Source organism: Rhea pennata, chromosome 1 (assembly GCF_028389875.1).
Source record: "Rhea pennata isolate bPtePen1 chromosome 1, bPtePen1.pri, whole genome shotgun sequence".
In the NCBI taxonomy this organism is placed as follows: Eukaryota; Metazoa; Chordata; class Aves; order Rheiformes; family Rheidae; genus Rhea; species Rhea pennata.
The window spans coordinates 197,073,742-197,101,625 of record NC_084663.1 but is presented as its reverse complement, the minus strand read 5'-3'; the positions used below and the strand labels follow the sequence as shown (position 1 = coordinate 197,101,625).

At 36.3% G+C, this 27,884-nt stretch overlaps 1 protein-coding gene across 1 annotated transcript in view; it reads right to left on the bottom strand.

Moving 5' to 3' along the window:
• The window catches only part of XPO4 (exportin 4), a 57,738-nt gene that overhangs the window by 8,779 nt on the left and 21,075 nt on the right, over nucleotides 1–27,884 (bottom strand). Inside the window, exons 5-17 of the mRNA XM_062567207.1 lie at nucleotides 27,287–27,440; nucleotides 19,141–19,253; nucleotides 16,567–16,724; nucleotides 16,114–16,288; nucleotides 11,697–11,873; nucleotides 9,360–9,502; nucleotides 9,125–9,270; nucleotides 7,625–7,802; nucleotides 5,562–5,721; nucleotides 3,704–3,873; nucleotides 2,589–2,763; nucleotides 1,132–1,425; nucleotides 121–301 (exon numbers count right to left, since the gene is read on the bottom strand). Of these exons, the coding sequence (XP_062423191.1) occupies nucleotides 121–301; nucleotides 1,132–1,425; nucleotides 2,589–2,763; nucleotides 3,704–3,873; nucleotides 5,562–5,721; nucleotides 7,625–7,802; nucleotides 9,125–9,270; nucleotides 9,360–9,502; nucleotides 11,697–11,873; nucleotides 16,114–16,288; nucleotides 16,567–16,724; nucleotides 19,141–19,253; nucleotides 27,287–27,440 (2,224 nt within the window). The remainder of the gene's footprint in view (nucleotides 1–120; nucleotides 302–1,131; nucleotides 1,426–2,588; nucleotides 2,764–3,703; nucleotides 3,874–5,561; nucleotides 5,722–7,624; nucleotides 7,803–9,124; nucleotides 9,271–9,359; nucleotides 9,503–11,696; nucleotides 11,874–16,113; nucleotides 16,289–16,566; nucleotides 16,725–19,140; nucleotides 19,254–27,286; nucleotides 27,441–27,884) is intronic.

Sequence of the window (27,884 nt, the reverse complement as noted above, 5' to 3'; positions counted from 1 at the left end):
ATTTTAATATCCTGATCAAAATTTCAATTTTCACTTTGCCTGAATTAAACACATGACCCCTAGCAGTTTTTAATGTTTAAAACACAAGTTACAGTTCATCAGTGCCCTGTTGCTTCATACCTGTATCACTGAAATCTATGAATTCTTTTGATAGAAGATTAGTGAGAAGCTCCATAATTAGAAGGAGATCCTGGTACTGGTCTTCTTCTGCTGTAACATCTATTCGTTGTCGACCTAAATTATTCTTGGAATATACCTGGAGCAAAGTTAGGCAGGCCTCATACAAGTTCATGGCTTTGGCCTATTAAAAAAAAAAAAAAAGAATTAAATAATGAGAAAAACTCTACATGTTAAAAATGACATACTTTGTTTTAAGATGGTCTTACGTGGTCGATGATACCTCAAGGTTTTCATTTCAGTTATACTATCCATTTTTCATAGCAACTGCACACACAATCATCATGGAAACTGCTGCCTTAAGTATTAAGAACCCTTAACAGCCATGTATTGGCACGCTCCTGATTAAAACACTAGTTTTTATCAATTCCGCAGTCTTAACAAAAAGATTAATTGCTAATATAATCTCTAATGGACTCATCTCTGCTATCAAATTTTGAAGCCATAATTCACTGTTAAGTCCATACACAGTTTGGAGTAGGCAGAAATTTTTCTAGATGTGAAAGCAAAATCAGCCAACAGTGCAAAGACCAAAGTGCACTGCACTGACTCATTTTACTTGATAATTTTTTGATAAACATTATACCATGTTTAGGACCATGCCAGTGTCTCTACAGTATGCATTTATCACATAAAACAATGGTGCAATTTTCTTTGGCAAGTCCTCAAAAAAGCATTTAACATGGTCTACACTCCTGCCACCCATGCACAGAGTTAGACTAGTGCTATTATGGTTAAGTTTATTGGTCTAAGAATAATCTAGATATCCTGCTTTTAACCTTGGGAAAGCATGTTTTTAAAGAAAGGAATTCCTCTAAAAAACGTGTCCATATAGCATTTTTTTACTGCACAGAATCTAAAACATCACTACAGTTTGTTTAAAGGATAGTACTGTACACACATGCATGCATACACACACACTCTTCCCCTCCTCCTCCTTTTGGTTGTATTTACCTCTCCAAGATAGCAAATTTGTTTATGTGCAACTTCAACAAAGACTTCTATTATGAGATTAACAGTCTCTGGTGTGTTTTTGTATACTTCCATTAACCCAATGCAATTATTAAGGAAGTCCATTAGGAAATTAAAGAGAATTGCTACATTATCAATCTGGGTAGCCTCAGCAATGCCACAGAGTGCTTCCAATGTAGCAGTAATTTCCTGTTTCACTTCCTCCTCTTGACAGATCTGCTGAAAGTTTTCTTGGTTTATCACATTCAAGAATCGCTGCTGAAGTGGCTGAAGAACCTTAAAAAGATTATTAGACAAGTCACACTGAGATAAGCAGAGTATTACATGAATGAGATTGGAGCTTTAAGTAATTCAGCAAATTCATAAGTTGCTTTTGGCACAAAAGTACAAGAATCAATCAGTTCCCATCTGCATTGGCTCACTTACATTATTTTGTATCACATTAGTGTAAATTGAAGCGCTAGTGATACTAATCATCATCATCTGCAGGCTGGTTTCAAAATCAGCACCTACGTAAGTGTTCTATGTTACTTTGTAGTGTTTATGCAAATGACAATGACTTTCCTGACTCCCATTATTTAATTCTTTTCCAAATTCAGTGTTAGCACCCAAAGAATTGTTACAGGTCATCAATGAAAATCTTAATTCACGTACACAATAATCTTTGTCATATTATGACTCTGTACAGTGCAATCTCTCTTATAATTTTTCCTCTACTAACCAGCCTATGCAGTTGTGTTTGTAATCTGAACCAATTTGGAAATTTCCATACAATAGATAAATACTTCTCCCAATTACTTTCAGTGCTTGTAATCTTACCTTCAATCTCTAATTTCACACATTTGCTAATAAAAGTGATTAAGTTTCTCTCAGAAGACCAATGCATTATAAATTTATGTGATGCTTCCTGACCACATTTCAGCTACTTTTGAGCACCAGCCTTCCTGGTAACAGATACTTGAGCTTTAAGGGCATCAAGACATGAAACAGCTGGTCAAGGAGCTCCGTGATTCTCCATATGAGGTTTGGGGAGGGGAAGAGAGAAATGTTTGTTTTTTTTTTTTAAATTACTGTCATTATCATTGAGCCCAAATAATTTAATAACATCTCCCAATTTAAAAAATGGAAGAAATGAGACAGATGAAGGAAAATTCTTAAACTTTTATAGTAGTCTCTTTTAAACATACTGCTATACTAGCTGTTTCATGATTCCTTCTGTTTAAGTAATGATGTTTTAGAAATAATTTTTGGCAGCTTATTAGTGCCATGCAATTGTTGGCCTCCAAAGAATCATAAAAAATAATCAGTATTAGATGTTCAACAATCAAAAGATTCTGTAAGAGTTGACTTTATGTCATTGTAAAATTCCCTGAATTGACTTAAAAATTCAGTTGAATCACTTGCTAAAATAAAAGTAATACGAGTATTAAACAGCTTACCTCTGTCCAGTATTGTTGTTTTGTTTCCGTGTCCATATGAGCAAAACCTCCTAAAACTAAAGCTTTCATTAGTGTTCTCTGCACAGAGCTGGACAAATAGTGAAGAGGAGGACTTCGCCTTGCAAACTGTTTAGCTAAATTCCACCAGTTTTCACACTGAATAACTAAGTTTGCCCTAGAAGGGAGGAAAAAACAGTTTAATTAAAGAAAAGGCTTCACAAAATTGTATGAGCAGACATCAGACTGCTAGCAGTTGTCAATTTTTTATTTTAATTCCTTTACTCTAAGACTAAATCATCTTTTGACTTTCATCTGATTAACATGTCACCTCTAAGATTTCTAAAATATATACCCATAAAGTGGCTCAATTCATTTGGGAGAAGAGGGAAATAGTCTATTTTAACACAAATACAAACACACAGTTAAAAGACATACTATATGGATTAAAAGCTTAGTTTCATTATGTGATGAAAAAGGAAGCAGTTTATTCCTAAAGTAGCTCCTGTGGGTTTGATTTTTTTTTTTTAAGGAAAATCCCTTAAGCATTTAATTCCTCGAGCTTCAGAAGAGTCTTCTGAATCCATGTTTACTTGTTTAATTGCATGTCAATTCACAGAAGTAAGACATTCAAGAATTTCCTGCTTCACAATTTCTAATACCAAAGAAAACTTTGAAATTTGCCTGAATCTGCAAAATTTTTTGATTGTTTTAAACATTTACAACACAAATCTTACACTGGCTTATTGTGGTATTTGACTTTTCAATCTTGAACAACTTGTTCAGCACAAATAAGCAACAACACAAAAACCCTTGCAATAAGAGTGGAGACCAGGAGGGTTTTCCTTTCTCACTGTTTAAGAGGCACAAAGGTAGGGGAAGGAGAGTGCACTTCTAAACAATAATATAAATTAGGTTACATTTTGTCAAATCTAGGTCTCACTCCTCACTTTGTCACATCATTTTTTTCCCCCCATTTATGGTAGGTTACTAATGTCATTTGACTTAGAGACATGAATATGAAATGCCCCAGATCTGGATTACTTTGGCCAAAAAAAATTTAAAGGAAGCAAAAGATTTTTTTTTTTTTTTTGACTTCCAGAGATATAGCAACTTACCGCTCTCTCCTTTCCACTAATGTTACTAGCAGTTGTACAGTATCATTTGCAAGGTCCTGCTCTGAACTCCACACTGCCAGGTTACTGATCACTTTTTCTAAAAGGTAACCCACAATCCATTGGGAACCCTCTGTATCAGCACCAAATGCTGTACTAAATGGCAGACTTATCTATAAGAAAAGCATTAAGATGAGTGAGTTTTTACAAAAGCCAGAACTCAAAAGTGTACGGTAATCAGTCAGCAAATTCTTTTCAGGCTGTCACGTCCCTATTTAAAATACATAAAAGTTACACAGACAAAGGCAAAGAGTACCTAGAATAGAAAATCTTTGCCAAATTTCTCTTTCAATTTTAAGCACAAAACCCAAAAGAAAGAAAAGTTTAAATCTCATTACAATTTGAGTATGTCTAGCTTTTAATGCTAAGGAAAGTTTAAAAGCTTTAAAAATTAAAAGATCCCAAACTCATCTCCCAAAAGCGTTTCCATGAATTTAAGAAGAAATTCCTCTAAATAATAAAAATCATTAGAAAATAGTAGAAATTTTAGAAATTAGAATTAGAACCTAGCTCTTAATCCCCGAGTTCAGTCTTGTAAGAACTTATTTCAACCACAGAGAATCTTTTCTACATTGTTCCTTCAATCTATGTATCTTTTTGGAAAGATGGCACATACTGGTCCTGGCACATTAACATAGACTTTCTTGAAAATGAATGTTCTCCCATCTTTAAAAGAAGTTTAAGAGTGAAATCCAAGGATTTTTAATAATTTTGCAGAGGCTTCATGTCAGCATACCACGAGCATTCCTAGCTTTACGCTCATAGTATTTTCATGTCTAAGCACAGGATTTAAATAGAGGTGTACAATCACACTCACATGCCAACACTAAACACAAATTAAATGTGTACTTGCCCTAGATACTCTTTTTTCACTTTGCATTGTTTTTCTTATTTCATTTTCATATTCTTAGATGCTCTCCAATTCTTCCCCAATTGGTACCCTTACAAATTCTTTGCTCTGCTTTAAGTAGAAGCTGAATAACATGTTTCAAAGTAATCACAAGCCTTTGGCATCCTTAATTTTGTTAAGAAAAGGCTTCCTGAAGCATTACTATTCTTAGCTGCTTCAGCAGTAGAAATGAAGGAGAGGAGGCTTCTTTCTCAAAAGTTAGCAGTCAGCAGGACCTCCGCGGGATGAGCGGCCTCTGTGAGCCAGCTGGATCATAGCTAGTTCTAAAAGCAAAATCAGGATCGAGGCCTAATCACGACTACTGCTACCCAAACACAATAAAAAGTCGCCCCTTTCAATGAACACATAATACAAATCATGCTAATACACGAGAACCTAAGAGAATGGCGAGAGAGAAGAGAAAGGAACATGACGTTAGCCAATATATAATCACCTTGCAATAGTGTTAAATACCCAGTTCAGAATCATGACTAAACATCATCCATCAGGCACAATCACTGTATTAGAGCCGAACTATAAGATCTGATGGATAGTGAGGAGTAGCTTATAAAATTGCTATGGTTGGTGAGTTTTAATCAGCAAACAGCCTGGGAGAGTGCTAAGCCATTTTGCTACGCCAATGGCTACAAAAAGGCCATACCAAAAACAAAACCAAAAACACCCACGCTTACACCAAAATGTGCAACTAGGGTCCCCTAACAGCTTACATTTCTACTTAAAAGAAAGTTTTTTTAAAAATCCACTTTCTTACAAACTCCAAAATAAATCATAACACATTTCATGTTAAAAATACTTTTAACTGAACCTTAAAATAGCTACACTGACATCTGCATTTATAGGATAGCATTATTGCTAATACTCACCAATTCATTCACACAGTTATATCCTTACCTGATCATACAGCTTTTCGTCCACTAAGAGGTATGTCTTTGCCCAGCGCTTGAGGAACCATACAATATCTTTGCCCATCTGGGGGCTCAGGAGGTGTGTGAGATTTGCCCTTATTGCTCGAGATTCTACTTCTGACACTCTTAAAATAGCAGATAACAACCTGTAGATTTAAAATACAATGAAGACGCTGTATACTGTTTTTTTTTTTGGAGGCAACAGGGCTGTGTACCAAACACTCATTTTTCATAGAATATAACAGAAGAAACGAGATAACAAAACATATTTCATCCTACTTTAGTGGAGTAAATGCAGAGCCGGGGTGGGGGAAGAGGGGGAGAAAGAGAGAGAGAGAGAGATAGGACAGACTGACAAATACGAAGTCTAAAAATGCATTCAAAGATCAGGTGATTATCTTCAACTGTGAAATAACTGTAACAAGAGAATCCTCACTAGCATTCTGACACCATGGGAATAATGAGAAATGGGAATTTTTCAGCCAGATCACTACCTGGTATGCTTGCAAAGCTTGCTTTGAAAAGTGTTCTTTCCCTTTCTTGTATCAACCACCATAGTTACAAAGCTTGGACCAAGTATGCAGCTTTTGCAGTGTGATACATACTGAAGAACAAATATAAAAATGACCACTTTTTTATTACCACAAAGAGTCTGAAATAGATGATCACCAGACAACTGCATGAATACAATCAGTCCACAATATTGTATTAAATATTAACATTTACAGAATCATAGAATCAGTAAGATTGGAAGGGACCTCTGGAGATCATCTAGTCCAACCTCCCTGCTCAGCAGGGTCACCTAGAGCATTTTAGACAGGGTTGCATCCAGGCAGGTTTTGAGTATCTTCAGAGAAGGAGACTCCACAACCTCTCTGGGCAACCTGTTCCAGTGCTCTGTCACAAATAGCATACTTATTTATAAATTTGATAAGAATGTGATAGCCCTAAATGAATTTAGGAGCTGACAGTGGTCTATTTCTTGAAGGAATTTCAGAGCCTCAAATCTCTCTCTAATTAGGTCTGATTTTATTCCACTGAGACACTGCACCAAGAAATTCCATTTCTATTGAGCTCTTCTTGTAGCTGACAGGATTGGTATGAATGAGCAGTATTCAAACTTCTAAATGTATTAACCCATGACTTACATCTTTGCCAATGAAGAGCCATTTTTCTAGCCTCTTGCAGAAGAACAAAGAGTAAGCACACAACTAATCTTGGGTGAAGACCCCTCCATGTCAGTTAAAAATGAAAATGGTCTTCTCAATTTGAATCTTCCAACCTCAGGACTCCTTTGTGGGTACCAACTTCTTGCAAAAAGAGAATGCAAATCCTTCATGCTGTTCCTCAGGCTACTATTGATACATGCACAGAAGTGACAACAGTTTTCCCCCACTGAGGACTAACTGAGCTGCTACTGAGGCAGCAGCTCACATCCAAAGTAAACAAGCTCACTTATGCTTTGGAAATCATTTACTTAGGCTATATATGTGCAGAATTCATTACGGAGCCAATAGTATGTTATCTAAAGATTTTGAACCTGTGTTCATTTAAAAACAAGTTTTCATTATTTTAAGCAGTATTTCTGCATTTATTTCAAAGACTTCTTATCATGTCCTCCAGTATGACCATATGCTCATGAGTCATTTTAGTCTCCCCATCTAGACTCTGGGCTGTAACTGTTTTGATGCTTTACTCCTAATTCTTCCCCTCAGTGCTCCTGACGAGGGGATCCCCCGGATCACTTCAACTTGAAAGTTCATCTATAGCCATTCTACCTTTCTTTACCCTAAGAAAATGGCTTCACCTTTTTTGTCTTTTCTTAACCTGTCTCACAGCATTGCCTTAATACGTCTATTATAAAACCACTTGTATAAATTATTTCCCTTGCTCTAAAACTAAAGAGATATTTCTTTTTCAATTTTCAATGTTTATTTATATACTATATATAAAAAACTTCTTTAAATTCACAGAAAGCCACCCACGCTCCAAGTTTCTCTCTGAAAAAAGAAAACATTTGACATACTTCAGTGAGTGATGCATTCTTACCTAATTACAGAATCCGTTCTGTTGTACCCTGGGATGGAAGAGGCCTTTTCTCCTGGAGATCCCAGAATCTGAAGCGTTGTATTGATGTCAACCTCAGCTGAATGCTTAATGGAATATTCCATTACTTCTGGAGGTATTAGCGGAGTCTCTCCCTGAGTATCATTAGCCAAGAGGTAGCCTTACATTAAAAAAGAAAGAGTGATCACAAATTTCTACCCTAGGTTAATTTAAGTCAGTGGATTCTCTAATCAAAAGCCATAACTGTAGACATGGCACTAGAATCAAACATTTGTACAAACCTGACTAACGCTGTTTACACAAGTATATCTAATTTTGAATACTTAAAAGTAATTCTGTAGAGGAGAAGCTGAAATGACAAGAAAGACTGAAAAATAAGCCACCAAATTAAAAACAAAAAGAGCAGATTTGCTTGATATAGAAGTATTACAGTTGATTCATCAATTGGATAAAAATAATTTTATACAGCAATTTGTAGCCACCTATTTTTCTCCTTCAGTCTTGTGATAAAAGTCATGATTTTACAGCTTCCCCACTGAGTCCACCTAACCCAGAACTTCTGTTCTACTAACATTTCAGATTTGTACAGGCTTTCAGACACCAAAAAGACTTTCTGTAATAAAGGAATAGCAACTGTAGGTCAGGTGAAGCAAGGAGTTTTTACAGTACAATATGCTGGTATCCAGATAATTAATATTAATTCCAGATGTAATCACAGTTTTCAATGTCTGGTCTCATAACCATCTGAACTACAAATACAAATTTCATCCCATGGTGATACAAAAATATTATAAACATATTTATGTCAACATCTGAGAACTACTACTACATCGGACATTCAGAAAGCCCACAACATATTCCATAAGGGCATATACACTTCTCTTAACAAAATACAGACATTGTTTTAGTTATTAGTATGCTTTACTGACAGTTGTAAGATACTTCCAGCTAAAAATCAGAAAAAAAGAGGAAAAAAAAGAAAAAAGATTCTATATTCAAGTTCCCTGAAATGTAACCAGATGCCAGGATACAGATCATCAGCATGGAGAGATTCTGGAACTCGCTAGATTTGTTGTCACCCCTGAGTAATATCATTCTCCTGATCTCATGCTGACTCCCCTATACAGTCACACGCCCCCAGACATAACAACTGAAAGATCATGAATAGACTAATTATTGACTAATTGTAGACTAATAACACATCTCAAAAATGTATAATTAAATCAGTCACAGCCATTTTCCAAGGGCATACCTCATGTAAAGATTTAATTAATCTTTAATATTACCACCACAGTACTCGCAGCAGATGAAAGGAAGACAAAGATTTTTTGTGACTAGAGTATATAAGATGAAGGCGTCATAAAGGATTAAATATATATGATCAATTGCCAGTAGTGGACTTGCTGGGATTTTTTTTTCCATGAGGTGTTCCAGTGTCAGCAGGAATACCAGAATAGGCATTGCTTAAAGCTGTTCACTAACCTGTGACTAAAATAAGCCAATGAATATCCTCATACAGGTCATCAAGCACTTTATTGTCCATTGAGCCTGATGCCGGTGAGGCAAGTAACTGTTGCTGATGTCTTTGCAACTGACCATGGAGTCTTGTCACTCGGTCTTCTAATAAACTGGGGAAAAATAACAATAAAATAACTTTGCATAGTCCTGTCATATTTGGTGGCTTTGCTCATTCACATTCACAGATATTGTCCTGTACCTGGTCAGAAGAGGTATACAGTGCTCTGCAGCGATTCTCCCCAGCATGCCCACACTAGCCAGCTGGTCGCAGAACTGGTCTCTGTCATCCTCCTGTAGCTCACTTATCTCTTCTTCTTCCCGAGAGGCCACGCCATTGGCGGTCTGTTGTTATTTTAACAAAATTAGAAGTAACCAGTTAACATTATGCTTTCTAAATAAAATCATCATATTTTTGTACATCTTTTTACTGTTATCTTTCAAGCTTTTTCTTTTGTTTTGCATGAATGGACAACAAGCTCACATTAAATTAGACACAGAACAGTTAAAATAGAGCAGTAAATATTTTCAAATCAGCATTTCACAAACACATTAGCAAAATCACACAATGATTTCATTGTGTATTTGCTGCTGTTTCCAACAGCTCTCTCAAATCCAAAGATTCACAGTTAGTGAAAAGAGTTAAGGATAAGAGTTACGAACATCGACACTTGTTAAAAAAGGCTAAGTACAGGCTGGACAAAGGCAAAACAGCTTTTGCCCACCACTGAATGTGTAAGTCAGCTCTGCCAAAAGCACCCACTGCTGGAGGCACAATATAAAGTACGGAATGAGTCTGGCTCACAGAGCTGGTCTACAAACCCACTGGTTAGAAGATCGTTGAAACACATTCGCATTTCAAACCACATACATCAGGCCAAGAGCCATTTTTAACACTGAAACTTCCTTGCTTTTTCCTTGTCTATCCTTGTAGTCATATATTTTTCCCAATTCTCTGAGATCTTACATGAATCACAAAAAGAGGTAGTGTTTTTCATGGTGAAATTAAAATTACCTCTTTCATTTAAACTTTCCTTAACTCATTGTTCACAGAGAAAAAGTTTTAAAAAGTAAATGCTACAACTTCAGAAAAACAGAAGGCAAATTTAAAAAAATCACGGTTTTTAAAATTCATTTCTTGCTGAATGCAGAAGTCACACACACTGATTATTCAAAGCTTATCTTGGCTACATTGTAGAACTGCCTATATAATAATCAGACTTCATTTCCTTGAGCAATCAACCATTGTACATAGAAACTACATATCAATGTTAAAAAAGTTAAAAAAAAAAAAAAGATCTTAAAGAATCATAAAGTTTCCACAACTGACAAACTAAAATAAAACCACCATAGAATGCTAATGTCTTGCATTGTTTCTCCAAAGGTTCTGGAAAATTGAATCCACACACAATTCCCTATCCAAAGTGCTTTTAACCCATCTTTTCTTTATCTAACCTAGCAAATCATTCTCTTTTGGTAACTTCAAAGTTGCAGCTGTTTATGCAGAGCGAGTCCCTGCTCGCAGAGCGGAGACGGCAAGTTCCAGCGACCGCTTTGATATCCAACAAGAAGCATTCTAAAATGCCAGCTGTGGCTTTTAAAAGGTTACCCATGGGATAAATGACTTATCTCACAGAATGACATGAATTAACCTGTATATACAAGTTATGTCAAGACCGCCTGACACGAATTCAAAGTTCTCTCGTGAAATACTTCTCCCTGTGTTGGCATCGTTATTACCATCTGTTACATATCAAGATATCAGAATTAGGTTTTGTATGGGACTTTTCAGAATGAGGTATCGCAAAGATCTCTACAAAGCATCATTAATTTAATACGGTCACTGAATCAAATCTATGCAATTAATTCATTCACTCAGCATTTACATCCAGCTTTCTATATTAGAATCTGTTTTAGTAAGATGCAGACTCCTGGCAAAGAGACTTGTTTTCATCTCGCAAAGTCATATACTTTTAAGTTTTCTCCAAAACAGTCACCTCAAAATTCAATAGGGAATTCATGTACTATTTTATACAGAAGAGATATGCAGGATAGCAAGATTTTTCCTAACCTGTGCGCAGCCATACTACGTTTTCTCAGACATTTATTCATGACTTATTTTGAAATATAATGGACATTAAATTATATTTCAAGGAGAATGTATGAGAAGAGAGGCAACAACCCTACTAAAAGGCTTGCAATTTCAGTCTGGAAGACACTAGCCCACATAAGTTTAGTCATTCAGTCTTCAGGGATGGATCAATAGGATGCAGGCCAATTTTTGAATAATGGCTTTGTTTTTAATTGATTTTTTTGAAGTGACTTCCAACTTCTGTATTTCCTTTATTTCCTCTTCAGAATGAGAGAAACAGACTGAAAAAAATGACCTTTTTGCAACAAACTCAGCAAGCTTTTCATTTCCAGTCAAAACCATAAATAATTCTATTTTAACTCCCCTGCGTTAACATAAAATAGTATACACCAAAAGACATGGCTTAGTTACTACATATTATTAAGAACCACTAGAATGAGGGCTTACCAAGTTCCTTGTACCATCAGGAGCAGCTAGATGGCACTGAATATAAGAATTAAAAACCTGAACAGCATGTCGGGTAAAGAAGCCTTTATGGAAATGTTTGTCATCTTGAACCAAAGTAAGCCAAGACTCCAGCAACTTATCATATGCTTCCATATATACCATATCATCTTTGTCAAGCTGTAAAACATGAAAGAAACAAACAAAAAAAACTTATTCCTAAACTAAACCAAAGTAACACACTTATATTCATTACTCTTTAACAGATATTCTTCTTAAAGTTGAAGCAGTAAGTCACAAAACCTGTGTAAGGATAGCCAAGAAAAATTCAGATGAACTGAAACAATAAATGAAAAAGGTCAGTGCAATTTTCATGCTTGCTAGACTTTTAGAAACTATCAAAGTATTTAGTTCTGTCTCTTCATCTGATGTTCAAAATCAAAACAATCTTAAATTAAATCTTGAATGATACAGGCAACAACAGCCATGCCTAATTAACTACATATGAAAATTGTTGGGCATTGCTGCTCCCCCCCCCCCGCAAGATGCCAAGCTTCAGCTCTTACTAGTAAGAAAAAAGAACTGAGCTGTATCTATTTAATTAGGTAGAGAAGTGCAAAACCACGTGCATATAGATGTATACATATTCCACTATTTTTGAAATACAGAGAGAGAAAAAAAAGACAATTCTCTCTTCCAGGAGAAAGCATTTTAAGATTGCATATGTTCAAGAAACTACTACATGTAGCCAATTCTGATGATGAGACACAACTACTCAATCCTGTGGACAAAATAAAGAGGCATAATTTCATAAAATAAGCCAGCACTTCCAGTTGCTTAATGGATTTTAACTGAAGTATGTTTTCATTATTCATGTCTTCCTATAAATGTGTAGTATGTAAGTTGCAAAAGGAAGTAACATATCTGAAAAACAAAACTCCTGGGTTATAAGCAAGATAAAGAACCCTGATAGCAAAGCAGTCCTGTCTTCTGAAAAGGATTATTATTGTAGGTATCAACTTTTCAAATCAAGGCAAAAATTGAACTTCATTTAGTAACTTCAAGTAACTTTAATTATGACTGTATGTATACTGGAGATTGGCTGCTATAGCAGGACTCCTCTAACAAGTCCTCTCAACTTTTAATCAGTAAGATAACTCACAAAAGTTACTTAGAGACAACATAGCTTAGCAAAATGATTCCTTGATGAAAAACAGCTATTAAGGCCTTAATTATGCTTCAGGCAGAAGACTTCCAGTTCCTGACTTTCAGCAAAGCTATAAATGTGGTTGGAGGAACAGGCAAAAAAACCAAAACATTGGCTGGACAACTGAATAAATAGGAGAATTGGTATCACTTTGGAAGCATTTAAAAATATTTTTACAGCACCATTTTCTAATCACAAAGTTGTTTTATTTATGTAAGTTATAATATGGGACACTGACAAAAGTATAAACAGAAAAGCTGAAGATGACAAGAAGAGTAGCAAAGTTTTATTTAACATTAACTGAATAAGTACTTAGGACTGATGCCGCTATCTTTTTAAAAATCAGTCAAAGGACTTAAGAATTCATGGACAGCCACTGAGTCTTGACTAAATATTTAGTCATGTATATAACATATAACTTATATGTAATTTCTAAGAATTCAGAGCATAAACCAAGAAACAGACATGCTCTTTGTAAAGCACAAAACAAGTCTAATCCATCTCTTCTACTTCTTTGAGAAGGTAATGCAATAGGAAATGCCATGAAAAAAAGTTTTTGGCACTTTATGATATTCTCATAATGAAATAGGGAAGTACAATTAGAAAGTGCCTTCCTAAAGTAGGTGCATAACTAGTAGAAATAGCTTGTCCTAAGCTTAAGCAAACTGGGTCACAAAGTAACCTTACTAAAGATTTCCAATCCTTGTTTCAGACTAGAGATTCAGATGGCAGGGTCCAGCAGGGCCAGCAAAGATGTCACACAGATAAATTGTAACTGATCTGCTGCAGCGTGGGGAGCTGAAATGTTTCAATGGACCCAGCAGAAACAGCAGCACTTCCCAGCTCAGAACTCAGACCTTCAGCAGAGGCAAGATACAATCAGTAATTAGAGGCCTCGCTAATTCTCTAATACGGGAAAGGAAAAGAAAGCTAGTACTTCTTCCTTCATAGTCTATTAATCCTTTGAAGAAAGAACACTTGCAAATTTTGTCAAGCAGCATCAAAGTGGCAGCAGTTAGAAGCACAGCAGAGAAAAGGACCAAATTCAGAATGACCTCTCCCATCACAAGACATTTGTAAAAAAAAAAAAAAAGAAAAAAGAAAAAAGAAAAAAGAAAAAGAAAAAAACCTCCACAAAATAAAAAACCCACAAAACAGGAACAATGCATTAATACTCACTCTGAGCAAAATAAATTTTTGACAGCATTTCTATTTCCATTTGATTTTTCACTCAACATCCTGTTTATGCCCACCACTAGTCTGCTGGACTATTTGACCTCTACTTCTGCATAAGAATTAAATCCTGAGCATAGCTGTGGACAACTGTCAAAGGAAGAGATGACCAGTCCAAGTTGTGCTGCATGCTGCCCTGCAGCACTGCTGATGCTTACCGCCTGCCACCATCCGGCCAGCGTAGCCATTCAGGCAAATGTTCAGCCTTCCTTCAGTCAACCTCCCCAACCCCAACAGCCAGCTCAGTGTAAAACAAACATCTGAACGTGAGCTTTTCTGGTTTGGATCCACCCCTCCTCCTTTGTTTTTTTCTTGGTTGAACATCAATATTAGCAACAGCAACAACTACCATCAGCAACAGCTTGCGATGCTGTGCCAAGCCACGCAGCGCTTTGAAGTGGGCTCCACAGTACGGTTTAGGATCTCCTCATTTTGAGGGTTTCACTAGCAGGCCTTTGGCTAAGCGGATTCCTTGTGCCTCATAATTTTTTGCTGAAGAAATGCAGGCAACCATAGTTCATCAGACATAACCAGCCACTTCCAAAACAAAAACTGTTTGAGGTAGATACTGGTACATACACTATTGTAAGCTTTTGCTGAGAGATGAACTGTTTGAGTTGGGGTATACCGAGCACTCTTGAAGTCAAATGTGTAGTGTATTGCAGCTCTCATGTAGCAAGAGGCTAATTGAGGAAACAATGCATGCTCTCTAGTTTCTTTAATTTAAAGGATGCTGCTATGATTCTGCTGAAAGTTGATATAAAGGCTTCATGAACATTCACAAACCTGTCAGCAAACACCAGGAACAACATCATTCTTTTCCTGAGTTCTACTAGACAATCTCTAAAACAGAGCAATTATGAACGATAAAGTTTGAAACTTTGCTGCATTTTAAAATTCTAAATGTAATCACCAATTTCTTGACTAAGACAAGAACACTGAAATGTTAAGTGAACATTGGGCCAAATGAAATGTATTTTAACCTTGCAGCAAAGACATCAGTTCTAATGCTCTGCAATGAACACTAATTAAACACATCTGTGTTCTCACCAGTAAAGAAACATGCCTGTCAAATTTATAACTAGATACTTCTATAAGTATTTTCAAACTCAAGCATTAAAGCCCAGTCAATGTAGCTAAACAGGTAAAAAAAAAAATCATATTTATTATAATGGTAATAGGGGAAAATTGGCTAATACCTTGATAGCCTTAGTAAGAATATTTTAATCAGTAATTACATATAAATAGCTCAGATGCAAGATTATTTGCCTTAGCACTTTGGGGCTTTTTTAAAGCTAGGTATCCTTGTAAGTTTTTGTTTTTAATGCAATTTTGTAGACAGAAGATGTAGAAGTACTCTTGAACATTACAACAAAAGTTTCAAAGTAAACAAACAAACGTCCTGTGAACTCCTGTGCCAGATGAGTACACAGAATTATCTTCTGACCTGTGCCACTGATGTAGGGGTGATTTAAACAGCTTAGTAGCGTGGGATTAACAACAGAAGATTTTAACAGTTATATCCACTTAAAACCAAAGTTCCTGGCTATAAGCCCTGCCAGCAGTAGGTTTCAGCCTGTCCATATGCTCACGTAGCTGTTCTAAGCTTTCAGAACTGCAGCTTGTTAATCATCTACAACACTTCTCTGAGCTACAGGAGCAAGTCAGCAATATTTAGTCTTTTTTGTCTTTTAATGAATCCAATCTTTTAAAAAATGAAGAAAATACAAGACAGGTGGCTTAAATCAAAACAAAGCTTTGCACAACCTAATATTGTGTAATTGTTCTTTATGTTGCTCAAAGCAAAACCAAAATCCTCTCAGATGTGACTTCAGTAATATCTAAAATAACCATAGAATTCCAAAGCAATATGTTACACAGTTACTAGCAAAGTAGCAAAATTCTGATGTCACTTACACAAATAGAGGCAAATAGAGCGGAATAAAAAAAATTGCCTACTATTTGAGAATGGATACTCACCACTTCTTCCAAGGCAGCACTTCTCCCAAAAGAACAAGTGAGGTGTGCGAGGCAGTTAACAAATGAAGAGAAAAGTTCGTTTGGAATGGCAGTTAAAATATTGCGAGGAAATACGGTTATCAGGTTGCTGATAATACTGGAAATTCCCACTGCTTCAGAGTCTTCTATTTCAATTCTGTAGATAGAAATGGCAGTTAGTTTTCTGTCATTAAGAAAAACGCTAAAAATTGATTTAGTTGAGATGTTTTCAACCAATAAATCTCTTTCCCTTTGTTTAAGGACCACCTACTTTACCCTGCTTTCCCCCCCCCCTTTTTAAATTTCAATAATCCAAAGCAAATTCAAATTATACCCAGAAATAAGCAAGCCTCACCAGGTCTCCACACACATACATCATGCTCCAAACTAAAGATTAAAAGATGCCATCTAAATTTAGAGAGCAGGCATACATACCCATTGATAGTATTCAGTAATCCCTCAATGAAGTGTGCCAGGTAATCGACTTGGGAACCTTCATCGGGAAAGACCGGCCCATGCAAAGAGGCCAGCTGTGCCAGGCACTGTAACGAATCTTGGGCCATATCTGTATCTTCTCTGATTTTTCGATGCACCTTTCAGGAAGTGAGATAGTTAATAATACACGGAAAATAGGGTGTTCTTACAACAGTCACATGGCTCTCAATCCGAAAGAGCACACACCAAAAAAAGCTTCCTCTAACTTCTATTCAGTCGGAAATGGAAGGGTTTCTACAACCCTAAAATCACTGTAAACGTCAAGATTGCATCTCAGTTCACAAACATCACAAGCCATGAATTAACTCACTAAAACTAACGCTTAGCTAGATCTTACCTACATTTTGAAAACTGAACTGTCTACTGAATGTTATGTCTTAAGGAGAGAAACAGATGCCAGCCAGGCAGACATACTGCTCCTTCTAAAAACAGCAATAACGACAGTCATCCCTATTATGCTAACTATGCCTAGGCTACAGAGTCTTGCTAAAGTTAGTCAACAAGCTCAATCAAGATTATATAGATGCTCCTTTAGCAGAGGTAAACATTGAAGACATGCACAAAAATGAATGCATCACTTCCTTGGCAACACCCTGACATTGTACAAGGCCAGCAGTGATCTTCTCTCAGTTCAGCAACCTGTTACATCACTGCTGCCGCTCGTAAAGCCTTCTAGATTCAAAACCCCTAATGCTGCAGTAAGCCCAGGCATCTACTGCAACCATCGAGTACAGATTTTAAGATTTCTCGTAGAATCATGCCTTCCATTTTTTCCCCACACAGGATTTGCTGAAAAATAAATACACGCTGGCTTTTCCTCTCCTAAATAAATTTAGTCAAACAGGGTAAATAAAAGCACAGCTAAAACACTCTACCCATTTCTCCACACATTCTTGTTTCAATTCCATCCAGCTGGTAACCAGACAGATTAGCTGCACGGTTAACTTCTGAAAGATCAAACTACTAGGGAAAACAAATCCTGAAACCAAAATATCCTTTTTAATGCATGTCCCACCCTAGGAAGAAATTAGGCCTGACGGCTTCCTCTTTAATACGGTTGTCTTGCCAATTTTTATAAGGTTATTAAAGTTTCTTATATCTAAATGAATATAAACTACCACCATTCACTTGCATTACTTCAAGTGGGAAACTAATACTACAAGCCTCAACCATTACAAATTAGGAATTTAAAACAAAAACTGACAGCAGACTGTTCTGGCTAGCATTCACTCAAAAATAATCAACTGTTGGCACTTTTTGGTTACTAGTAAAGAAAATACAAATGCATTAAAGCAATTCTGAATGCTATTTAAAGCATTATTTTTGATCATGAATAATTAATTGCCTTACAGACTGCTAAAGAACCAGATATTTTACTCAGACGCCTTCATGCTACTAAACAAGAACGGGTTAATGTGGAAGCCAGAAAGCTATTTGCATGTGGAGATTCACAGCTGACAGTAGCAACTGTCTGGATAGTCTAGACAGCTGTTCAGATTGTGTGTAGCTGCTAAGAGTTCTGCCAGCAATTTTTTCACCTTTTCACAACTCCTGGAGCAGATAAACTTTCAGTCCAAATAAATAAATAGATTATCATTCCCTCCCACCAAAATCCTACAAACTATGGACATGGCATCCAAACCCTTATCAAACTAGTCCCAAGCAGCACTGAAGATTTATATTCACTTTGTCTAATAATCACTTTGACTAAGCCTTGAACATGTTACTTGTCTGCTTTGCAAAAACAAACACAGTCTGAAGAATGCTGAAGTCTCAGGTCCCATTAGATGCAACAAAAAGTGAAATTACCATAATACTCTAATTTATAACCCATTAAATGTTGGTGTTGCAGTAACTTCTACTTGAAGAAAGACCTCCAACTTCTCCCCCCAATAATAGTAAGAAAGAAAAACAACAATAATTTTATCTAGTTTTAATATCAGATTAAAAAAAAAATAGGACTAGAGCATTGCATGCCCCCTCCCCACTCTACATGTTTTCCTATCACTCTTAACTTAATCTGTTTCGATTTAACTTGTTTGGATCTGCCTCACGCTGGGGAAAAAGTTGCAGAATTTTGGATGCTGCAACTGTCTAGAAAACTGCAAATGTGTTACTTATTTTCAGCTGTTCTGCTGAGCAACTAGTAAAATATCAGTAAAAACATACTGTTCATTTGATCTTTTTAAGACGTGCTACACCTTTGCTGAAAAGCATACACAATTCTTGGTTTCAGTTGATAAATACACATCCAAAAGCATTAAATACATAAAAGTTCAGATAACCATACTTTTTTTTTCTTTAGTTAATGGTTCTCAATTTAAGGCAATACACAGGCAAAATATATATTCTGATAACAATGCATTACTTCTGTTTGCTTTGATAAACCAACTGAAGTTAACTGAATCAGTCCTACCTGGTGCAAAACGAAGACTCCCACAATAAAGTTTTAGAACAGGAAGGAGCTGCTTTCCCTGTGGAGCTGTACTATGAAAGTTGAAGAACAAAACTTACTGTAAAGAAAAGCTCCATAACTCGGCTGTCCAGGAGGGTCTCGCGCCAGGATTCTGTTGGCTTTAGCATCACATTTTGCGAGGATTCAAACATAGCTATATAATGTCTGCCCAGTTATCTGGTGTCAAGGTCAACAATAACATTCCTACTTGGCTTTAAAAAAATCCTAGATACAACGGATCCATTCAGAAAGAATGTAATGGAAACAAACTTTAAGCCTCTTCACATACACAGCATAATTCATGCATGAGGCCAAGGAATAAAAGGTATTAAGTATTGAAAAAAAGAATGCTCCAGGAATGTTAGATAACAGTTTGATCATAATTATGAGACATACCATAGTGATACGATCACTTTGATAACCAGGGTGTCTAATGTGACATGGCAAGAAGGGAAAAAAGCAACCGCGATTAACAGGTGTTAAAATTTATGCAAAATGGGAAATCATTTTCTAAAAAATTTTCCTGGCAGCTTTTATAAAGGCCTTATGATAGCTAAAGATAGCTCACTGAAATCTATAGCCTATTTTTCTAAATAGCCAAATATGCTTCACAGAATGCAGATATGTTAGCCCTGCATTAATCTACATTTTTAATGATGCTGTGCAGAACAAAAGCAGAAGCCACCACAAGTCACTGTCATATTAAACATGTGTTTGTAAGAGATGTGCATAAAAAGTGCACACGCACTGAACGCAGGACTTTGTTGCTATTGCATGAGTTCTTACTATGCATTTTGGTATAACTTAATTTTTATGAAATTCTTCAAACACTCTAATACAAAAAAAAAAGACACATGGGCAAAACCAAGTATATGTTACATTCTTTGTCAGTCAGATCACACAGAGAACTGTTTATCAAAGATTTCTGAAAGCTCTTCCTTATGTGACACCTCCCAGTCCAAATAACAGTAAAACTGCATAACATAGCAGCTTAAATTTTAATTTCTTTTTTTTCCCCCTTCACTACTGTCTCTGATCCCTTTCTAAGCCAATCATCAGAATGAGCAACAGTATGCTCAGCAGCATGCAACGTATATACCGGGGATAAACTGTATTAACTGGAGTACTGTGCATCACCAGGTACTACAAAAAAAACCCCAAATGTTCACAAAAAAAGAATTTATATCTCTGAAACAAAGTTAGTTTTATGACAGTATCATTTGAGAAAGCAGACTCCTTACGTTTTGGTGGGTTTTGTTTAAGAGATAAAGCAAATATTAACTTCACATGCAGTGCTGTGGCACAAGGCAGAGTGGACAATTTTAATTTGAAACTAGCCTTTGGAGTCCTGCACTGGCTCTAGAGCAACAGCAGGAGCCAAAAACAGAACTTCATAGCAACACACCGTCAAACCTTGTTGTAATAAAGCCATTTTTCCACAGTAGAATATTATAAAGAACTTCACTGAAGGTAGATGTCTAAAGCATTATAATGCATAAAAACAATTAAAAATTTTCATATTACTACAAAACAAAACCAATTTCACCATTTTCAAAGTTATCAATATGCACAATATCAGAGCACAATCAATCTACATTATTTTAGATAGAAAACAAATCAAAGAATTGCCTATTTTACTTCCATCTGAAATACAGGTATCATTTAAGTGATTAAAAACGCTTCAGTTCTTCTAGAAGAAAATAAAATATGGGCATGAAATTATCACATGCAAGCATCCCTTATGTGGATAATATTACAAATCTGGGTAATACTACAAATTAAGACTGATGCTATTGGATCTGGCACAATATGCTACATATTTTTCCTCTTGTTTTGAAATGTTTTTACACAAATCAGTATTTGTGAATTGTTTATCTACAAGCATATCTTTTCTTGTAAATCTCAAATAAAGGATTTGCTAGGAAATACATGAGTACCAGAAGATGGTGAAAGATGCATTATCAGTCTCTGCAAATCAGTTTGCTCTTCACTAGGTTTAATTTACAGAGGGGACAAGTTACATAACACATTTCACGTGGAACGAAAGAAGGGCCAATTTGCTGTCACTATTTTAACAAGCCTCAGTATTTAGCAGTCCTATCTGTTATTTTTAGTACTGAATCTCAGGCTAATGGGCTGATGACACATCTGACAATAGCAGATTTGTAGGTAAAATATCGATTCACTAAAACAACACATTACGTCTGTATCTACACTGGAGATCTTACTCTCATTTTCCACCACATACTACATGTGCACAAACACTAGCATAAATTGGGTTTGAGGAGACTTGTTGCTGTGAATAATCCTAATTTGGTCTGGACTATGGTTCACCCCTATTGGCAACAGCCCAGTTATGCCAAACCTGAAAAAAATGGCACTAAATTACTGGTACATGGGCTTCTGTAGCTACCCAGAACAAATGGTGTCTTCATCATCAAAAGTTAATTTAATATCTCAATGCTTCTGAGCAAACAGTACAGAACCAGCCCAATCCTTTACCTAAAGTACTCCTGAAGACATCCAGTCTATTATGATATCTTGACAACTTTTTAAATGAAAAACAAGGGTAAAATGCTTCTGATAATAAATATAGGAGTTTGTAACATTTTTAATTCTATTCAAGAATAAGTCATTCTCATTACAGTTTACTTTGGATGACAGAAAACCAAGTGAAGAAAAATTTACCAGAAACATGGTATTTTACCCAGTTCACAAGATATACAACCATTGATTCTTAAGGAGACTAAAAACACCTGTTTAAATCAGAAAAGATAATTCCTTAAAAATGTATCAAGCTCTTCTGAAGAGCGTAAGATTACAACTAGATGCCTTCACCCATGATAAGGTTCACATATTCATTGATTCATACCTAAAGATGCCCAAAGAGGAAGAGGACAAGACTGTACCCTTTAAGACAGATTTTCTTTCATCTTCTCTTAAATTTATGTATGTAGCCATTAGCTCCATGATCGGTTGTTTCATGAACTGTAAGAATGAGTGATTTCTTTAAAAATGGGAAGTAATACATAATACATAATTTTCGAGTTCTATACGCTCCTTGGATGAACATATTAAACAAAATGAAAATATATATGTGTGTGCGTGCACGTATGTATGTATATATATATATATATATTATATATATATAAATATATATATATATATATATTCATCCCATCCCTTGACTTCCTCCCAGTAAGGGACGGATGGGTGAGGATGAGTACGAAAATCCTCCAGATTGTCCTGTGGCAGCCACTGGGGATAAGAACACATGTTCCACTTCAAAGACTGGGATTTGTGGGAAGTCCTGAGAATGGATCCCAAGGTCTTTTCCTCTCAAGGGGCAAGGTCTGCCTTCCACAAAGCAGTAAAGCAGAAACTCAGAAACCAAAGCTGAGATTTCTTCTGCCAGACATTCATCTACAAGTTTGTCCAAAGGAGTGACGGACAACTCAGAAAAGGAGAAAAACTCCTGCAGTGCCATTGTTTTAGAAGTTATTTTAATCACTTTATCTTTACTGTTTGGAATACTTCTGCTGAGCTCTGAATCTGTCTTAAAAGACTTGCATTTTACAAATAAAAAAATGAATTAAATAGATAATTTGTATTGATTTTTGAACTTTTTAAATAGTTACTGTTTTATTGTTTTCCTGAATGAGTTCTGCAAATTAGTTTTCAGTGTAGAAGCATCTTGGAAGCATTAATAACGGAAGAAGAAAAGGATGATCAAGAAAACTCACACTACTCCAGAAAAAAAAATCTAAATAGCCTGGACTTCAAAACTAGATAACATTTTCCCCAAGAGTGCTAAAACTGGTAAGAGTTAAAATGCAGTCATCTCTTTTGTACTTTCTTGCACACGGTTGTTTTAGTTGCACTAAACTTTTATTTACATGTCAAACAATAGCCAGGATAGCATCTCATCGCTTCAGCTTTCAGATTAAGGATAAACTGCTGTAGTAAACTGAAAATACCTCCTGGCTATTAATGAACATGAGATCTAGAGGAGGCAGCCTTGCTGCTGATGGAAACCTGCACTGTTGCTTCTCAATGCAGGCTGAAACGTCTGTGAAAGTACGCAATGAACCAAACCAGCAACCTCATCCCACTAAAAGTGTTTTTAGGCAGTTCCCTGTATAGTATCTCTGCTCATGGGAGGTGCTGAGACAGCATGCTTTTTCAGCAGCAGCGTCAACCTCAATTACTCCTCAAAACAAACCTCAAGTTTTCTAGAGCAGTCTGTGCACTTTGAATGTGCCTCCGTTATGCACAACAGATGGTACCAGTCTGGGTTGGACTGAGTTCCAACCTTGAAAGTCTGTTGAGCTATACAGTTCACAGGATCTCCCAGAAAGGTCTCTCATTCTGGCTAGGGGTATAAAAGACAGAGATATGAGAAGTCTAGCCCTTTAAATTTGTGGCTGAGGAACATGCATATGAAAAAGCTTAGATGAGACAAAAGCTTCAGTCAGTTCATACAGTAATTGCAATCACACCATTAATTTCAATGGAATAACAACAATTTGCATTAGCAGAATGCATCACATGAGGTTTACGAAGCCTATATTCTAAATGCAATCCTGTTCTGCGTTAACTTGAGAATTTGCCAGCTTCCTCCAATCAATCAGAGGCATGAAATCCGAAAGAACTAAAACTAGAGTTGTTTTTTATTCATGAATTATTAGTGACGTTTAAAGAAAGCTATAAAAATCTGTTTCTTAATGAATCAAATAAGGAATGATTGGTTCTATGATAGCTCAACAGATAACGAACCTCTTTTTGTGGACGGGAGACACAACCTTATGCTCTGTTAAGAACTCTGGCATTGGTGGACATTCATTCAAAGTCTGTTAGAACATAGCTGCCAAGAACAGACAAAGCCTAAACTCCAGAAGGACTGAAAAACATCTGCAGAGGTAAGAGAATATAATTGCAACCTGTGGGGTCAGGATGTATGTCCACGTCAAGGTGCATTATAGTCCAGGAACACTCTGCTCCTTAACGAAGACGTTGCATTTGTAATACACTCTAAGTGGGATCCTTTAAGGCACATTTCTTAAGGAGATGGCTATACACCTTAGTACTGATCACCTACATTTCCTTACTCTTGTTGACACATTTATTTAAAAACCAAAGATGCAGCTGGAACTACTTCCATCCAAGTAAACAGTATTAAACAATGCTGTAACAGCACTGAAAAAAGAAACCCTACCGAAGCCAACATGCCACAGCAGACTGCCATACGTTCTTAGTGCAAAATAGGAATTCTATGTTATTGTCATTTCCAACGGTACTGCCAAAAACCTCTGAAGCATCCAGAAACACCAGGTGAACTAATACCTAGAGAAGCAGATAAAAATAACAATGTATGTTAGAAAACACGATGGAAGAAATCGCACATGACTGGAACAAGGCCTGCTAGATCATCATGTCCTGTCCCTGCTATGGGAGGCACTGCATCCTAAGCCCTTCAAAAATTGAGATCCATCTTAAAAGTAGGTAGATCCCAACCTCTCTTCTTTCACTGCTCCAATGAGGTGGCTATTCCAGAATACGTCTCTCACGCCAGCTCTTCTTTCTAATAACAGACAATACAGCTTACTACAACTCTTCTGCGATAATAGGTGGCAGCATTGCCCAAGACAGCTTTTAACAAGGCAACAAATACTAAATTATCCTACAACAGCACAAAAACTGATTAAAAGTAAGTGATACGTTTAGATATAACTTTCACAACTTAATGCTTGAAATTATATACCTCTTAAAGATACTCACTGGGGATCTAGTTAATGGACATTTCTGTTACTTACTTTTTCTGGAGATAAAAGAATCTTGCTAAAGATGCCAATACTCCAAGTTACTGCTATTCTGCAGAAAATACTAAGAATCAATACTATCCAAACTGAAAAAATAACAGCTAAAAGAAGAAAAAGATCTATGGATACAATGGATGATTATAATCAATGCCTTAAGTATTAAATTTATGCCCATAGCTTTGGTGTATATTCCATCAAGATTGGAAAGAAGATACTGACTGATCAACCAGTATCACAATTTTCAGGTTCTTAAAGGTGCTGCCTTTTTAGAGGGGGAATTTCTTCACTGTGAGAGTAACGGAGCACTGGAAGAGATTGCCCAGAGAGGTTGTGGAGTCTCCTCTGGAGATATTTAAGGCCTAGCTGGATGCAACCCTGTCTAACATGCTCTAGGTGACCCTGCTGAATGGGGAGGTTGAACTAGATGATCTCCAGAGGTCCCTTCCAACCTTACTGATTCTATGATTCTAAATTGCAGCCAAGTTAAGCTCCACTTTCCAAGAGTTTATAATCAACAGTTACTTTTTAAATCTTTCTTTTTAAGGAAGAGAGATTTATGTCACAAACAAGCAACATGTTCCTGTCACTTCAATATTACTGAATCTTAGTCAGCTGAGATTCACTCTTCAAAGGTGATTAAAGTGACTCCAACTTCTGTGAGAACAGGTGCTACATAGAGGAGGGAGACCCAAACTGCTGCTGTAATTCTTACAGCAAACGAAATGCCAAACAGTAGAAAACAAAAAGATGGTATCAAGTAGACAGAAGTTACAAAAAGATTTTTGAAATACAACCACATAAAAGCAGCTGTAGTGGTTCAGACTAAAAGTCCATGCAGACCAGAATCCTGTCTCCAGAAGTGGACGGAATTTGTTCATCATTTGTTCAGTATGATGAATAGGTCAAAGAGCAGAAAAGGTAAGGTTAAGCAGCAACATGGATTACCATTTCAATTAACAGTTATTTACTAGTACCTATTTACAGACTAAATCACTTTTTATTGTACAGAGGGTATAAATGAAAACTGAAACTTCCAAGGTTTAACATCCTACTTGTATGCATCCAGTTCCACTACCATAATTCTTAGGTTAAGACAGGGTGCTCATGGGAAAACTAGAGCTTGCACTTTCCAACTCCAATATCATCAGCACTTGCGACTACACAAGAGGTTTGCACAAGGCAATGCTAAAAATCAGAGGAAAACACCTCTACCATTGCACAACACAAAAGCATTTTCTTTCTATTTAAGATGACAGATTCTTTTTTAAAAAGATGTTTGCACATTATACAAATGCCTACAATTCTCAAATCCTTTTTGGAAAACTTTTATAAGATGCAATAATTTGACTCCAGACTCAGTCTTACCATTTTCAAAAGATTTCAAGAAAGATCAAAAGATTTAAAGAAAAAAGTTCATAAACTAGCTTAAAAATTTGGGGCTTAGAAAGTGGGTTCAGCACCTTAAAGATGATGACCTAGCTATTAAAAGGGGGGAAAAAAGGCATCAAAAATGTTTTACTGTATTGTCTTAACTCTATAAATCAAGAATGTGATTCAGTATTTCTACAGTTTTCTTCAAGTCCTTTTATTGGGCAGAACATTTTGGTTTCTTTTTTCTTCTCTCCCTCACCAAGACTCCTTCTCTTTCTGATATTTCCTTATATACCTGTTTCCTTCTCTGCATTCCATCTCCCTATTTCCTTGGACATTCATAATCAGCACACATCACCAAAATGTAAAAACAAAAGCAATGACAATTGCATGTTGGCAAAAGAAAGAAAAAAAGAGGAGGGAGGGATGCCATTTCTTATTTTAGTGGGAAAATACTTGTCTTCTGCTTGTAGAGAACCTACTACATAGCATATGTTCTCGTATACGACCATCCTCTCTTATGAGGAAGTCAGTCGAGCATGCACGTTCCTTTATGATGGGGCTTTCATCCATGTCCTCCTCTTCTCTGAGGAGGAATGCGGGACAGAACAGATACTTGCATAAAACACCAGAAGAAACATAAGCAAGAGTTTAGATCTACTCATGATTTGGTTCAGCACTAAAGCTGAATATTACATGCCCCGTCTCCCCTGCACTAACCAGATACATGCCAGATGGACCATCAACCCATAACTGGCTGCTGCTCTACTGAATTAATTTTGCTTTTTAAACAAAATATTTAAAAATTTTAATGAAAAATAACAGTAAGTTGAGTACGTAGTCACTCTTGTGCTTGCTCACAGGTGCTTAAGAGCGCTAATTTAAATTTATATCAAGGACTAAATATAAGGCTTATACAATTCACATTTTTTCTTTCCTCACAAAGGCTCCACTTATCACCAGGTAAAAATAACAGAAGTTGAGTGAAATAAAGGGCCTGACATTGAAAGGATATAATTTGGAGGAAGGAAGTTCCAGCTTAAGACCTGATTGGCTAGTGCAAGATAACGCTGAAACACTGAAGACATCTGAGCATTGAGGTTTTCACGTCTGCTGAATTCCTGAAGTACCTCTACTGTGAGCATGAAGATCTGCCGCAGATCGTCCTCCTAAAGTCAGGACGAACACAATCTATTAATAGGGACTTTCAGAGACATTAATAAAAATGTTGATAAAAAGAAATAATTTTCTAAAGAGAAAAGGGTTTTCTGTTTCCTCTTATTTTTCATTAAAATACAGAACATATTCTGAAGTCAGTCAGAACCCCAACTCCTTTGCCAAAACTATTAAAAAAGGTAAAAATATCATTACGAATATTAGCCACCGAAAGAAAAACCTGTTCACAATATCTTTTTAACAACTGGTAGAGGAGAGAGTTGGTCTTTGGCATGAAAAAAAAGTTGGTAAGTTGTTCCACAAAGTCAGAACTTAAAGCAATGCCTTCACAAAAACATTTCTGCCTGGCCAAACAATACATCTGAGACAACCAGACTACACCATCTGCAATAATATTTTTAAATACATAGCTCTCCTTGGCTTTAAACCAAATCTAT